This window comes from Protobothrops mucrosquamatus, unplaced genomic scaffold, assembly GCF_001527695.2.
Source record: "Protobothrops mucrosquamatus isolate PMUCROS unplaced genomic scaffold, P.Mucros_1.0 scaffold_61, whole genome shotgun sequence".
NCBI classification, from domain to species: domain Eukaryota; kingdom Metazoa; phylum Chordata; class Lepidosauria; order Squamata; family Viperidae; genus Protobothrops; species Protobothrops mucrosquamatus.
Window position 1 is genome coordinate 321,589 of NW_015386137.1, and position 15,545 is coordinate 337,133.

Below are 15,545 nucleotides of genomic sequence, written 5' to 3' on the forward strand. Positions count from 1 at the left end.
TCCTGACAGTTAGAACAATTAACCAGTGGAACAACCTGCCTCCAGAAGCGGTGAATGCGCCAACACTGGAAGTTTTTAAGAAGAAACTGGACAGCCATTTGTCCGAAATGGTATAGGGTTTCCTGCCTGAGCAGGAGGTTGGACTAGATGACCTCCGAGGTCCCTTCCAACTTTATCATTATTATTATTATTATTACTTTACAATGCCTTGGTAAGGCCACACTTGGAATACCGCAGCCAGTTTTGGTCACCACAATATAAAAAAGATGTTGATACTCTGGAAAGAGTGCAGAGAAGAGTAACAAAGATAACTAGGGGACTGGAGGCTAAAACATATAAGGAACGGTTGCTGGAATTGGGAACGTCTAGTTTAATGAAGAGAAGGGGTGACATGATAGCAGTGTTCCAATATCTCAGGGGTTGCCACAAAGAAGAGGGAGTCAAGCTATTCTCCAAAGTGCCTGAAGGCAGGACCCCCCTCGCCTCACCTTGTGGCAATGGCACCAGTGTGCTACGCGGCCTCCTGCCCTGTTGTGGCTGCGAGAAAGCAGACGGTGGGACACAGAGGGCGGATGGCTGCGTAGAACGCCGGTGCCACCGTCACGAGGTGAGGCGAGGCAGCTGGCAGGGGGGTGGAGCTACCCCACGCCCCCACGCACCTCATGGCCCCCACAACCAAGCCACCCACGCTCCACATCGCGGCAGCAACACCAACAACAGCAGCCCTGTCCAGCAGGAGCCTGTGTGACCGGCAGCCCACTCCCTTCCACCGTCTGGTTGCTTGCGGCTGCAACGGGGTAGGCAGCCGCGCAGCGCATCGGTGCAGCAGCTACGAGATGAGGCGAGGCAGGTGACGAGGCGTGGGTGGCCTGGCTGCAGGGGCCTGAGCTGTGCAGTGCAGCTCCACCCGTTAAAAAATTACGCTAGGGCAGGGGTAAGCAACCTCAGCTCTTTTATGACTCATGGACTTCAACTCCCAGAATTCCTGAGCCAGCCATGCTGAGGGAAAAGAGAGAGGTTTTCAAGCTGAGCCATGCTGGCTCAGGAATTCTGGGAGTTGAAGTCCAGGAGTCATAAAAGAGCCGAGGCTGCCGACCCCTGCGCTAGGGCTTATTTTCTGGCTGGGTCTTATTTTCGGGGAAACACGATAGTCACCCCAGAAAACAGTGACATCCAACCTGATCTAGGTAGGACAGCCGACCAGCTTGAGAACTTCAACCTGGAGAGGATAATAGCTGTTCGACGGTGTCAGCCTGATGCCAAAGTTCCTGAGACCTCTTCCTTCCGGCCTCCTCCCAACATAGCTAGTAGCCCTTGACTTACCACAGTTCATTTAGTGACCGCTTGAAGTTACAACGGCACTGAAAAAAGGGACTCACGGCCATTTTTCACACTTACGACTACTGCAGCCTCCCCGGGGGTCACGTGACCAAATTTAGATGCTTGGCAACTGGCTTGTACCTACGACCGATATATTCCGGGTTTTTGCGACCTTTTGGCAAACAAAGTCAACAGGGAAGCCAAGGTTCACTTAACAACTGTGTTCCTCGCTTAACAACGGCAGAGGTTCGCTTAACAACTGTGGCAAGAAAAGTCGTAAAATGGGGCCAAATTCACTTAACAGGTGTCCCTGTTCACGACAGACGTTTTGGGTTCCACTGTGGTTGTAAGTCAAGGACTACCTGTACCTCCAAAGGCATCTTACATAGGTCGCCACCCCCTCCCAGCACCTTCTGTTCATGGCACTTAATAATAATAATAATAAAGTTGGAAGGGACCTTGGAGGTCATCTAGTCCAACCCCCTGCTCAGGCAGGAAACCCTATACCATTTCAGACAAATGGCTGTCCAGTTTCTTCTTAAAAACTTCCAGTGTTGGAGCATTCACCGCTTCTGGAGGCAGGTTGTTCCACTGGCTAATTGTTCTCACTGTCAGGAAGTTTCTCCTTAGTTCTAGGTTGCTTCTCTCCTTGACTAGCTTCCATCCGTTGCTTCTTGTCCTGCCTTCTTCAGGGGCTTTGGAGAATAGCTTGACTCCCTCTTCTTTGTGGCAGCCCCTGAAATACTGGAACACTGCTATCCTGTCCCCCCTCGTCCTTCTCCCCATTAAACTAGACAGACCCAATTCCAGCAGCCTTTATGCTTTAGCTTCCAGTCCCCCTAATCATCTTTGTTGCTCTTCTCTGTACTCTTTCTAGAGTCTCAACATCTTTTTTACAGCGTGGTGACCAAAACTGGATGCAGTGTTCCATTAACTCACCTCTGTGTATCGAAGGGCGGGGTGGGCTCCTTGCACCGCCGTCACCGTCAAGGGCAGCCCCTTCAGGTGCCAAAGCTTGCGGCTCAGATCGTCATAGGAACGGATCAGGCTCACCATGTCTTCCTCGCCAGTCCCTACAATCTGCGGACATCCCAAAGAGCTCAAGTCAGCCAAGAAGGGTTAATTAGCACAAAGCCATTTTGGTCAAGGCTTCAATCCCCTTTTTTTCTCAAAATCAGGAGGAAATAAACCAGCAAAGGAAAAGGGGGAGTTTTTGTTGGGTGGGGTTGAAAAGTGGATGAGCCTCTTTTTAAGTGCTAAATTACAATGATGCACAAAAATGTAAGTTTAGTAAATAACAAAAATAAGCAGGCATTTTGGGGCTGTCTGAGCTTGGTGGTCTTTTTGTAGATGTTTCGTGACCCAGCCGGGTAACATCATTAGTGGTAGAAGGGAGGAGGGCTTGGGGAGAGGAGGAGGAGGAGGAGGAGGACCTCCTCCTCCTCCTCCTCCTCCTAGAGGAGGAGGAGGAGGAAGACGACGACTGAAGGATACTTTATACCAGTGATGGCGAACCTTTTAGAGACCGAGTGCCCAAACTGCAACCCAAAACCCACTTATTTATCGCAAAGTGCCAAAACGGCAATTTAATCTGAATGCTGAGGCTTTAGTTTAGAAAAAACAACTCATACATTAACATCTTTTGTCTTACAAGAAAAACACAACAACAAAGCTTTCAATGATACAAACCACCTTTTAATTAAAGGTAAACGTTTGCATTCGGCATGCTTTTGAACGATTATTAATGTGATTTTTGCTGTTGTATGCCTGCTGATAGTTTGTCCAACCTTGGCTTATACTTTGTAAGTTTGAAAGCAACGCATGCAGCACTCAGGTCGTCTGTTAGTCTGTTTCTGGGGTCAGATTTGATATTAATTCAAAGCTGAAAACAGCGCGCTCGTGCCGGAGGCTTGTTTTCGCTAGGAAGGGGCTGGAGAAATGGCTTTTTCCTGCGAAAACTTAGCCAATGAACGAGGCGCACGTGCCCACAGAGAGGGCTCCGAGTGCCTCCCCTCTGGCACGCGTGCCATAGGTTCGCCACCACTGCTTTATACCCTGAGTTTGGCTTTTTTCGTGCAGACATTTAATTACCCAGCCAGGTAACACCATCAGTGCTAGAAGGGAGGGCAATTTGCAGAGAGGAGGAGGAGGGGGAGGGGGGAGGGGAGGAAGGATGCTTGGTACTCTTGAGTTTGGCTCTTTTCTTACAGACATTTAATTACCCAAATAGGTAACATCTTCAGTGCTAGAAGGGAGTGGGGGTTTTCTTTCTGATTCTATACAAGTAGCTTGCCCTTGTAAACAACAGAAAGAAAATAACCCTCCCTCTAACACACAGCAACCCACCTGAATATAAACAGAGCAAAACCCCCCCTCCCTTACAGCACTGGTGATGTTACCTATTTGGGTAAGGAAAATTGTGCAAGAAAACCACAAGCTCAGAGAGTAACAAAGATACCACAGTCGTCGTCGTCGTCTTCCTCCTCCTCCTCCTCCTCCTCCTCCACTCCAAAAACCTCACTCCCTTCTAGCACTGATTATGTTATCTACTTGGGTCATGAAACGTCTGCAAGGAAACAACCAAGTCAAAGAACATCAGGGACCCCATAGGAGCTTCAGCGCTCAAATTCTGTCATTCTGGCTTTCTTGGACCACGTCATCGAAAGGACACCTTGGGGCCCCCCAAAGATGAAGAAAGGAGAGTTTCAAGGAGAGTTTTTGGAGGGACAGTTGAAATGCACCTTGTCTGGGGGCAGGGGTGGTGTTTTTCCCTCTTGGTTTAGAGCAGGGGTCTTCAAACTTGGCCCTTTTATGACTTGTGGACTTCAACTTCCAGAATTCCTCAGCCAGCGTGCCTGGGAGTTGAATTCTGGGAGTTGAAGTCCACAAGTCATCAAAGGGCCATGTTTGAAGACTCCTGACATAGGGTCTCCTGTTTGAGTAGCGGGTTGGACTAGAACAGGGCTTTTCAACCAGTGGTACGGGTACCACCTGTGGTACATTGGCACTTAGCAGGTGATACGTGACCATCCTAGAAAAGTGGTAGTGGGGGAGGGGAATGAGCTGAACCGGTGGCAGCACTGTACGAGCCTGAGCGAGAGATGGCTGGAGATGCAGGGCTGTCCGGGTTCAACGGAAGCGCCAGGATCAGCGCCAGGCTCCAGCTGGAGCTCGGCGCTGATCCTGGTGCTTCTGCTAAGCCCTGAAGTACCAATCAGCTGGAAAGCAGCACTGATCCTGGCGCTTCTGCTGAGTCCAGAAGAAGCGCCGATCAGCTGGAATGTTGCAGCCTCTCCAGGGTCTTGTGATTTACATTCAGATGCTTGGCAACAGATTCATATTTATGACGGTCACAGTGTCCCAGGGTCATGTGAAGTGACCAAAACCTGCTGCAACCACCCAACAGACGGGGGGAATAAAAACCAAACACCCCCCACCCCACCCCTGCTGCCAATCCTCAACAGAAATGCTCACAACAATGAAAACCTCGGACAGGAGGAAGAGCGCCGCCGGGCGGGCAGGCAGGTGTCTTGCTCAGCTGTGGCTTGGGGGGCACTTTTTTCAGTGCCATTGTAACTTCGAACAGTCACTAAGCGAACTGTTATAAGTCAAGGACTACCTGTACTTTATCACTTTTTTCCTTTTTTGGGGGGGGGGTCATCAAATTTTTGACACCTTGCTAGGCGACTGGTGGTACTCGGATGTTGCTGTATCCTAAAAGTGGTACAATGGGTGAAAAGGTTGAAAAGCCCTTGGCTAGAAGATCTCCAAGGTCCCTTCTAACATTCTGATTTAGTCCAAGGAGACATATCGGCCAGACCTAAGCAAGAATTAAAGGAGAAACTTCCTGGCAGTGAGAACAATTAACCAGTGGAACGGCTTGCCATCAGAGGTTATGGGTGCTAGGGTGATAATTAGAATTAGTTGTCATTTTATTAATTATGGTTATTTAGAGGAACTGTATCTATTTATTAATCTTTAGTTATATGATTATAGTTAACTTCATTTATTATAACTGTTTAGTATTATATAAACTATGTTTATTCAATATTTATACCCGGACGGTAGTTTGCTTGTTAAAGCATGGAATTATTGTTGGGGGTTAGCCCATTACTGTGCCTACCCTTACCCCATCCTGAATCCCCTCCTTCTACCCCTTCCCCACACCGGTACCGACCCTATCCTTTCCCTACCTGCATAAAATTTAATAAAATATTTATATATATAAAAAAGAAGAAGTTATGGGTGCTCCATCACTGGAAGTTTTTAAGAAGAGATTGGAGAATTATTTGTCTGAAATGGTATAAGGCCGTGGTGGCAAACCTATGGCACGCGTGCCACAGGTGGCACTCAGAGCCCTCTCTGTGGGCACACGTGCCGTCGCCCCAGTCTTAGGCCTTCAGCTGGGTTTTATAAAACCTTTTTCACTTTAGTCCACCGCTGCCGTGTGGAAAAAAAAGGTTCAATCAATCAATCAATTTCAGCTTCTCGCGGGAAAAAACAAAAGATCTTGCAAAGTTGGAATTGATTGATTGAACTTTTTAGTCCCACCCAGTCTGCCGTTACCACCGAAGCCACGCCAACCCAATGGGCTACGCCCACCCAATGGGCCACACTCACACAATTGGCCACACCTACCCAATGGGTCACGCCCATCCGGCACCCGATGATACATAAGTGGGTTTTGGGTTGCAGTTTGGGCACTCGGTCTCTAAAAGGTTCGCCATCACTGGTATAAGGCTTCCTGCCTGAGCCGCGGGCTGGATTAGAAGACCTCCAAGGTCCCTTCCAGCATTATTTCCCCAAACCATAGATTTGGCAAAGCCTTCATCGCAGCCGAAGGAGATTTATCCTGGAGGTTTTTAAGAAGAGACTGGACTGAAATGGTCTAGGGTAGGGGTCTTCAAACTTGGCCCTTTTACGACTTGTGGACTTCAACTCCCAGAATTCCTCAGCCATGCACAGTTGAAGTCCACAAATCATAAAAGGGCCAAGTTTGAAGAGCCCTTGTTTAGAGGGTTATGTTGCGGAGTTATTTTATTTCCCAGGCCATCCCCAGTGGAAAAAGGAGAAGAGAATCTCCTTGGGCAAATATCTCAAGAGACATTCAGGGATGGCAAAGAAGACAAGGAGAAAGATGGAATAGGACCTCACCTCACGCCCCACTTTAATTAAGGGCTCCAGCAGGGCCCCCGTGTAAGAGATGGAAGTCTCTGGAACAGCCAGGTGCCTGCACAGAAAAGAAAACAAGGAAGACCAAGCAGCATTAGAAATATTTCTTCTTCAAAGTCAGTCTGCGTTCTTCTTGCCTCTGGAACATCTTCTGAAATTGCCAAAAGTTAGGGTTGCATTCAGGCATCCCCCTAAACAAAGATACAATGGTTGGCTTGATGCCAGCTTGGTGCAACGTCTAAAGCCAGCCAAGATGGCTTGCAAACCAAGATTTACAGCTGTGCACGATGATCATTGTGGCATCTTCAACACACAGTGGTGAAAACTAGCCATGGTTTAGTACAGGGGTAGGCAACCTTGGCTCTTTTATGACTCGTGGACTTCAACTCCCAGAATTCCTGAGCCAGCATGGCTCAGCTTGGAAACCTCTCCCTTTCCCCTCAGCATGGCTGGCTCAGGAATTCTGGGAGTTGAAGTCCACCAGTCATAAAAGAGCCAAAGTTGCTTACCCCTGGTTTAGTACAATGGGTGAATATAGTGAACCTCTGCTGGAATTAAGATTTCTGTAGGATGCTTGGTCTTTCTTGATGACTGATGACGTTGCCTAGTTGGGTAATGAAACACCTGCAAGCAAAACTCAGAGAGCACCAAGAACCTCACAATTCAACCCTGAGCTACAAATATTTTCTTTTATTGGTCTCTCTCTCTAAATTAATATTAGACAACAATCAAGCAGTAAACAACAGTCTCGTCAAGGCACCACAAAGAACACTCCCATCAACACTGACAGGGTAAGCTATTAGTACATAAATGGCAGGCAACATCCCTCCATTCTTGCACTGATGATGTTACCTGGTTGGGTCATGAAACGTCTGCAAGAAAACCATCAAGCTCAGAGCACACCAAGGACCCCACAATTCTTCTCCTCCTCCTCCTCCTCCTCCTCCTCCTCCATCCTCCTCTTCCTCTCCACACACCTCTCTCCCTTCTAGCACTGATGATGTCACCTAGTTGGGTAATGAAATGTCTGCAGGAAAACAATCAAGCTCAGAGACCACTAAGGTCCCACAATAATCCTCCTCCTCCTCCTCCTCCTGTCCAAACACCCCACTTCCTTCTAGCATGCTAACTGATGATGTTACCTAGTTGGGTCACGAAACATCTGCAAAGAAACAACCAAGCTCAGAGAGCACCAAGGGCTCCACAGTCCAACCTGGAGCTACAAATATTCCCTTCTAACCAAACCAGTTGTATCTAAACAGTGAACAAAACCCACTCTCTTCTAGTACTGATGATGTTGCCTAGTTGGGTCATGAAACGTCTGCAAGGATGCAACCCAGTTCACAGAGCACCCAAAATCTCACTATTCAACCAAGAGCTACAAATATTCTCTAATAAAAAAAAAGCTCTTAACATACAGCCTGCATTCTACTTTAAGCCTCTGTTTCTGTTAAAAAAGGATTATCTTGCAGAACTTTGCTCACTCCTGCATTATCCAGTTAGGGTCCTATTAATTTTCAAGTGTCTGAAATTAAAAGCGAGAGGTCAAGAGGTTTCTGAGAAAATAAGTCTTCTGTTCCATCCTCACGTTCTCCTACATGGAAGGGTTATCAGAGTCGACTCACAGTTTCAAGATATGACGTATGATTTGCTCCGGAATAAGACGTTTCTGGCACAGGTTTGCAGCGTTCCACAAAACGGCCTCGCAGATGACGCCATCTTGGAAACGTCTCAGCTCCGACCGCTCTCCCCAAAATTGCCGAAACTCCACGGCCTACAGGAACAGACATAAGAGAGGTATGTTCCTCCCCTTCTCGGTGTGTTATCCTTCAACAACTATGAGGCAATTCAAGTATTTTAACAATTAGAGATTCCATCGGGTCTATAACAGAATAACAGAGTTGGAAGGGACGTTGGAGGTCTTCTAATCCAACCCCTTACTCAAGCAGGAGACCCTATACCAGGGGTAAGCCACCTTGGCTCTTTTATGACTCGTGGACTTCAACTCCCAGAATTCCTGAGCCAGCTATGCTGAGGGGAAAGGGAGAGGTTTCCAAGCTGAGCCATGCTGGCTCAGGAATTCTGGGAGTTGAAGTCCACGAGTCATAAAAGAGCCAAGGTTGCCTACCCCTACCCTATACCATTTCAGACAAATGGCTGTCCAGTGTCTTCTGAAAAACCTCCAGTGATGGACCATCCATAATCTCTGGAGGCAAGCCATTGCATTGATTAATTAACAGAATAACAGGGTTGGAACGGACCTTGGAGGTCATCTAGTCCAACCCTCTGCTCAACCAGGAGACCTTATACCAGGGGTAGGCAACCTTGGCTCTTTTATGACTTGTGGACTTCAACTCCCAGAATTCCTGAGTCAGCATGGCTGGTTCAGGAATTCTGGATATTGAAGTCCACAAGTCATAAAAGAGCCAAAGTTGCCTACCCCTGACCTATACCATTCAGGACAGACTCTTCTTAAAAACTTCCAGTGTTGGAGCATTCACAACTTCTGGAGGCAGGCTGTTCCACTGGTTAATTGTTCTAACAGTCAGGAAGTTTCTCCTTAGTTCTAGGTTGCTTCTCTCCTTGATTAGTTTCCATCCATTATTATTATTATGGTCAAATCTTGCACTGGCTGAAGATTTTTGATCTACAGAGAAGAGATAGTAATAAGCAGCCTAACCTGGTTCTCACCTCCTCTTTATTGGCTTCAGGTCCTCGCTCCAAAACACTGGTTGCGAAGTCAAGATTTAGCAACAGTCCGAAGGATAAGGAACCGACGTCTTTGTGCTTTGGGGGATCCACATGGATCGGCCACTGGAACGAAATAATACAGCAAGAGAAAAATTAGCGAAGGCAGCTAGGAAAAAACCAGAAGCACCTACCAGGTGGCCCTCAAATAGGAGCTTTTGAGGACTGCACTGTCATCTTCAGACTGGGGATATGGCAAAGGACGACAATTTGTCTGAAATGGTATAGGGCAGTGGTGGCGAACCTATGGCACATGTGCCAGAGGTGGCACTCAGAGCCCTCTCTATGGGCACGCGGGCCATGCCCCAGAGATGGCAACCGTCCCTCTTCAACCAGCCACCAGCTAACTCGCCGAGGTCCCACGTAGCCGGATGCATCCCAGCACCCATGTGCTCGCTGGCCTCTGTGTGCAGGGGCTGATAGTGTCAGGCAGCAGCCGTCCTGGCATCACCTTGCCCTGTGACAATGGCACCCCCCCGCCTCGCCTCACCGCGCAGGACGAGCTTCCTGCCCACCGCCCCACCTGCCAGAGACCCCCTGGAACTCCCCCAACCCTGCCCGGCCCCCATAGGCGTCCCTCCCCACAAGCAACATCGAGGTGACCACGCCCACCTTGGTCACACCCACCCAGTCTGCCATGCCCACCCAGTGGGCCACGCCCACCTGGCACCTGGCGATAAATAAGTGGGTTTTGGGTTGCAGTTTGGGCACTTGGACTCTAAAAGGTTCGCCATCACTGGTATAGGGTTTCCTGCCTGAGCAGGGGGTTGGACTAGATGATCTCCAAGCCCCTTTCCAACTCTATTATTCTATTCTATTCGAATCTATATTTTCTATTCTATTCGAATCCATATTTTCTATTCTATTCTATTCTTAATCTACTCTACTCTAATTCCATTCCATTCTTATTCCTACCTTACCCTACCCTATTCCTATTCCATTCCATTCTAGTCTTTCTATATTCTCTATTCTATTCCATATATTCTATTCTATTCCAAATCCTAATCCCTTATTCTTATTCTATCTCTATTCCATTCCATTCCATTCTACTCTATTCTATTCTTATTCCTATCCTACCCTATTCCAGTCCAGTCCAATCCACTCCATTCTATTCCTATTCCATTCCATAACCTGCAAAGTAAACTTCAATATAATATTCTGAATCCTTAGAAGCCAGGAGTCTTTGTCACATGACCCCGGGATAATGCAACCATCATAAATACGAGTCACTTGCCAAGCGTCTGAATTCTGATCACGTGATGTCACGGGTTGTAAATGTGAAAACCGGCCGGTCCCAGGTCACTTTTTCAGTGCCGTTGTAACTTCAAATGGTCATTAAAATGAATGGTCGTAAGTTGAGGACTACCTCCATGTGTGATCTTGTGACAGTTTGGCACTGATAGTGGGCCAGTATGTGAAGGGCCATGGATTAAGTGACAATTAAAAGGACCACACAATCCTAAGCTCTGGGTTCTTTCAGCAGGCCGGGAAAATAAGTTTTTGCTGAAGTTACCGGATGGCTCTGAGGCAACTGATGAGCCAGGAGCACCAGCCGGCGGGCCAGTCCGCGCTCCAGGAGGCTGAGGAAGAACGGGAGGACGGCGGCCACGTAACTCCCACCCCGGTCCATCAACGCGTTGAGCAGCTGCATCTTCTTGCAAGCCGTCTGGAGTTTGGAGACGTGACGGAGGCTGAAGGACAGGAGGAGAGCCGTGAGCGACACGCAGGAAGCTTCTCACAGAGCAAATAGACGAGCAGCTTGGAGGGCGAGAGGGCTCACAAGGAAGCAAATTAAAACTCTGTGTTAAGCAAAACGTGGATCTATAGATCTGTCTAGATCTGGATCTGTAGACCTGCAGTCTTCGAGAAGTCTTAGGCTTCAACTCCTAGAATCCCCAGGGAGCGTGGCTTTTTATCACCAGAAAAAATAGCCCATTTTTTTTCACTTTCTCTAGTATTGATCTCTCCTACCTGTTTGTTTGTCTATCTATCTCTATCTAACTTCCTATCTATCTGCCTGCCTTTCATCTCTCTTTCTATCTATCTATCTATCTATCTATCTATCTATCTATCTATCCATCTGCCTGCCTTTCATCTCTCTTTCTATCTATCTATCCATCTGTCCATCCATCCATCCATCTTCCCCCCTCCCTCTCTCCCCCCCTCTCTCTATATATATCCTTCCATCTCTATCTTCCTACCTTTCATCCATCCATCTATTATCTATCTATCTTATCTACCTACCTACCTTTCATCTTTCTATATATCCATCCATCTCTATCTTATCTTCCTATCTATCTATCTATCTATCATCTATCTATCTATCTATCTATCTATCTATCTATCTATCTATCTATCTATCTATCTACCTACCTACCTACCTACCTACCTATTATCTATCTTATTTACCTTTCTATATATCCATCTCTATCTTACCTTCCTGCCTTCCTACCTTCCTACCATCCATCCATCCATCCATCCATCCATCTACCTACCTACCTACCTACCTACCTATTATCTATCTTATTTACCTTTCTATATATCCATCTCTATCTTACCTTCCTGCCTTCCTACCTTCCATCCATCCATCCATCCATCCATCCATCCATCCATCCATCCATCCATCCATCTATCTATCTATCTATCTATCTATCTATCTATCTATCTATCTATCTATCTATCTATCTATCTATCTATCATTCAATCTCTATACTTTCTTTCCCCACCTTTCAACCCTTGCAAGCCCTCCAAACACTCCTCTCCAACAGCATGGACTAGAAACTTTGATTTGTTTGTTTTAAATGGTGGGAGGAAAGATAATATCCTTTTTTTTGCCCCACGTCTGCTTGTCTGCCTGCCTTGATAACCATGGAAAACAGCCCGTCCCTCCGTGCCAGCCATTCTTTTGCGAGCCACCTACTGAAAGACGTGATCAAAGGTCCGGATCAGAGGCTTGGGGGTGATAAAGAGCAACTGAAACCCATCCACTGTTTTGTCATCCAGAACCTCCATCGACTGCCTGGCTTCAAACTGGACCTAAAAAAGAACAAAAACCACCTATGTATCAGCGAGTACGGGGGAGTCCGAGATGTACGACCATAACTGAGCCCAAAGTTTTTGTTGCTAAGTGAGACGTTTATTAAATGCAGTTTTGCCCCATCTTATGGCCTTTCTTGTCCCAGTATTAAGGGAATTACTGCAGTGATTCTGTGACACTGCCACGGTCGTAAATATGAGTCGGTGGTCGAGCATCTGAATTTTGATCACGTGACCACGGGGATGCCGCAATGTTCTAAGTCACATTTTTCAGTGCCGTTGTAACTCCGAACGGTCACTAAGTGAAGTGTAGTAAGTCGAAGACTGCCTGTACACAGGCTTCTTGGCTGAGGGCAGGGCATTTTTTTCTTCTCTGAAGGCATCTTTGCAGCCATCACTTTGGACCAGACTAGCTAGGTAGCAATTAATAGTCCCTTATGAAATTGTGCAGGTAGTCCTTGAATTACAACCATTCGTTTAGTGACCGTTCAAAGTTACAAGGAGACTAGAAAAAAGTGACTTGTGACCGTTTTCCACACTTACGACCGTGGCAGCAAGTTTGGTCATGTGATCAAAATTCAGACACCCAGCAACTGACTCATATTTATGACGGTCGCAGCGTCCCAGGGGGGGTCACATCTTCCCTTTTCGCGACCTTCGGACAAGCAAAGAGTCAGCAGGGAAGCTGACTTCACAACGGTGTGACTAACTTAACAACTGTGGCGAGAAAGGCCGTGAAATGGGGCAAAACTCACTTTATAAATGTCTCACTTTTAGCAAACGGAAATGTTGGGCTAAGTTGCGGTCGTACATCGAGGGTAATGTTGTAAACCGATCTAGTTCTGTAATGGGATCCAACCTCAGGGTGGATTGTGGAGTCTTTCAAACTCTCCACTTAGCAGCTACTACCGTGTTTCCCTGAAAATAAAACCGTTTTTTAATTTTTATTTTTTGCCTCCAATAGAGGCACCAGGTCTTATTTTCAGGGTAGGCCTTACCTCACCTCTGGCAACGACAGCTCCACTCAGCCAGTCCACTTCTTCTGGGGCCGAAGTTCTGCAGCTGCATTCGGGCCTGCATTTCGCAGTCAGGCCTCTGCAGACGAGTACCGAGCTATGGATTCAATAGCTCAGTCCTCAGCTGTAGATCTCTTGCAGAACCGAGCTATGGCTTGAATCCATAGCTCGGTCCTCAGCTACAGTGGCCTTCTTGGAAAGGCCTCTGGACTGCGAAATGCAGGCCTGGCTGCAGAAGACGCTGCAAAAAAAGTGAGCCGAGAAGGCCTGGCTGCAAGGTAAATGGGTGTGGGGCGGGTGGGGCAGCTCTCCACACCCCCAGCTTGATTTTTAGGTGTGTGCCTCGCCCCAAAATTAGGGCTTATTTTTGGGATAGGGCTTATATTAGGCCCACCTCCCAAAATCAAGCTAGGGCTTATTGTTGGTGTAGGCCTTACTTTAGGGGAAACACGGTACCTCCTAGTAACCTACTCCATGAGTAACTTCCCCCCTCCCATATTTACCTGCTTGTAAGTGTTGGCAGTCATATCCGCACACAGGTTCACCAGTCCAGAAGAGTCCACAAGCACCACTTGAAACGCTTGGTGGAAGTCCGTCAGGGAAGGCTAAAAGAAAATTAAGAACTTCAAGATTGCCCAGACGGTCTTCGTTAAAATACGAGCAGCAGCTTCCAAGGAACTAAGCCGTCATTCAGGAGAACTGCGTCTCACGCTCACAGCAAAACAGAGGCTGGCACAAAGGACTGCCCTCCACTTCATATCTCCATTGATGCAATGATTAAGATTCAATCTCTGAATTCAAGGCAAAGTCTATAATAATGTTTCCAATTTCAGCCAACAACAGCCAGGCCCAACAGAGTCTTCCTGGCCCAGGTCATTTCAGATGCTTCCAAGATTATAGAAAAAGTTGAATTTCTCCACTCCTGTAACATACTTTAACTACAATGCCACTGGCTGCCCCACATTAACTTACAATAGTATTAACTTACAATAGTATTACTGAATGAAGCCTCAGCTTTAAGGCTAACTTGCTCCCTATTCAAAAGGGAGATTCTCATTCTATGGAATAATAAGCTTAAAATGTGATTTTTTTTGCCATCTTAATCCAGCAGTAAATAATTCAAAGGTCTCTCTCTTACCAGACTGGGCTCTGTGTCTTTTGACAGGCTGATTCCAGACGTAGTGAGATCTGTAGTAGCTGGGAAGGAAGAGTTAAAAACAGAATTAATCGCTTTGGACAGGAGTCCCCATCTTATATCCTTATGCAGGTAGTCCTCGACTTACGTCCATCAACTGAGGCCAAAATGTCTGTTGCTGAGACAGTTATTGAGCTTTGCCCCATTTTACGACCTTTCTTGCTACAGTTCTTAAGTGAATGACTACGGCTATTAAGTCAGTCACACGATTGTTAAGTGGATCCAGCGTCCCCACTGAGTTTGCATGTCAGAAGGTCACAAAAGGGGATCACGTGACTCCAGGAACTACCTGTATTGAATAAGCCGCTGGACTACAAGTTCCATACATCACAGGGATGATGGGAACTACCTTTGGTGGAAGAATGTATATCCTGAAGGATCTCTTTACTCCCAAGTTTATTGGGATCCCGGTAATAATTAGAAGGCGAAGTGCATAAAGTGGGTCCAGTCACCAGGCTGGCTTTGGAAGGAGAGTTTGGGAACTGCTTAACTGTAATGTTCTTATTGGATGGAGCGTGTGATAATCTATAGCCATTTCCAACTGCAAACTGGAAGGACCATCATGGCTTTTAAAAGTATATTTAAAAGTACATTTACTTTTTAAAGTAAGGATAGATATAAAAAAAGATAGAGGGAGAGGGAGGGAGGGAGGAAGGGACAGGTAGGAGGGGAAAGATGAAAGGAAGGAAGGATAGGAAAGTCAGAAGGAACGGAAGGAGGGAGGGAGGGGGGAAAGGAAGGAAGGAAAGACAGAAGGGAGGGAGGGAGGGAGGGAGGGGGAAAGGAAGGAGGGGGAAGGAAAGACAGAAGGGAGGGACAGGAAGGGAGGAAGGAAGGAAGGAAAGAAAGAAAAGGAAAGACAGAAGGAAGGGAGGGAAGGAGGGAGAGAGGGCGGAAAGGAAGGAAGGAAGGAGGGGAAGGAAGGAAAGACAGAAGGGAGGGACAGGAAGGGAGGAAGGAAGGAAAGAAAAGGAAAGACAGAAGGGAGGGAGGGAGGGAGGGACAGGTAAGAGGGGAAAGATGAAAGGAAGGAAGGATAGGAAAGTCAGAAGGAAGGG

The 15,545-nt window shown here is 47.1% G+C and overlaps 1 protein-coding gene across 1 annotated transcript in view; it reads right to left on the reverse strand.

Moving 5' to 3' along the window:
* Positions 1–15,545, reverse strand: part of NOL6 (nucleolar protein 6) — an 85,294-nt gene that overhangs the window by 52,724 nt on the left and 17,025 nt on the right. The window contains exons 8-15 of the mRNA XM_015812508.1: positions 14,431–14,489; positions 13,796–13,897; positions 12,161–12,276; positions 10,754–10,931; positions 9,184–9,306; positions 8,118–8,266; positions 6,475–6,550; positions 2,260–2,400 (exon numbers count right to left, since the gene is read on the reverse strand). Coding sequence (XP_015667994.1) covers positions 2,260–2,400; positions 6,475–6,550; positions 8,118–8,266; positions 9,184–9,306; positions 10,754–10,931; positions 12,161–12,276; positions 13,796–13,897; positions 14,431–14,489 — 944 coding nt within the window. The remainder of the gene's footprint in view (positions 1–2,259; positions 2,401–6,474; positions 6,551–8,117; positions 8,267–9,183; positions 9,307–10,753; positions 10,932–12,160; positions 12,277–13,795; positions 13,898–14,430; positions 14,490–15,545) is intronic.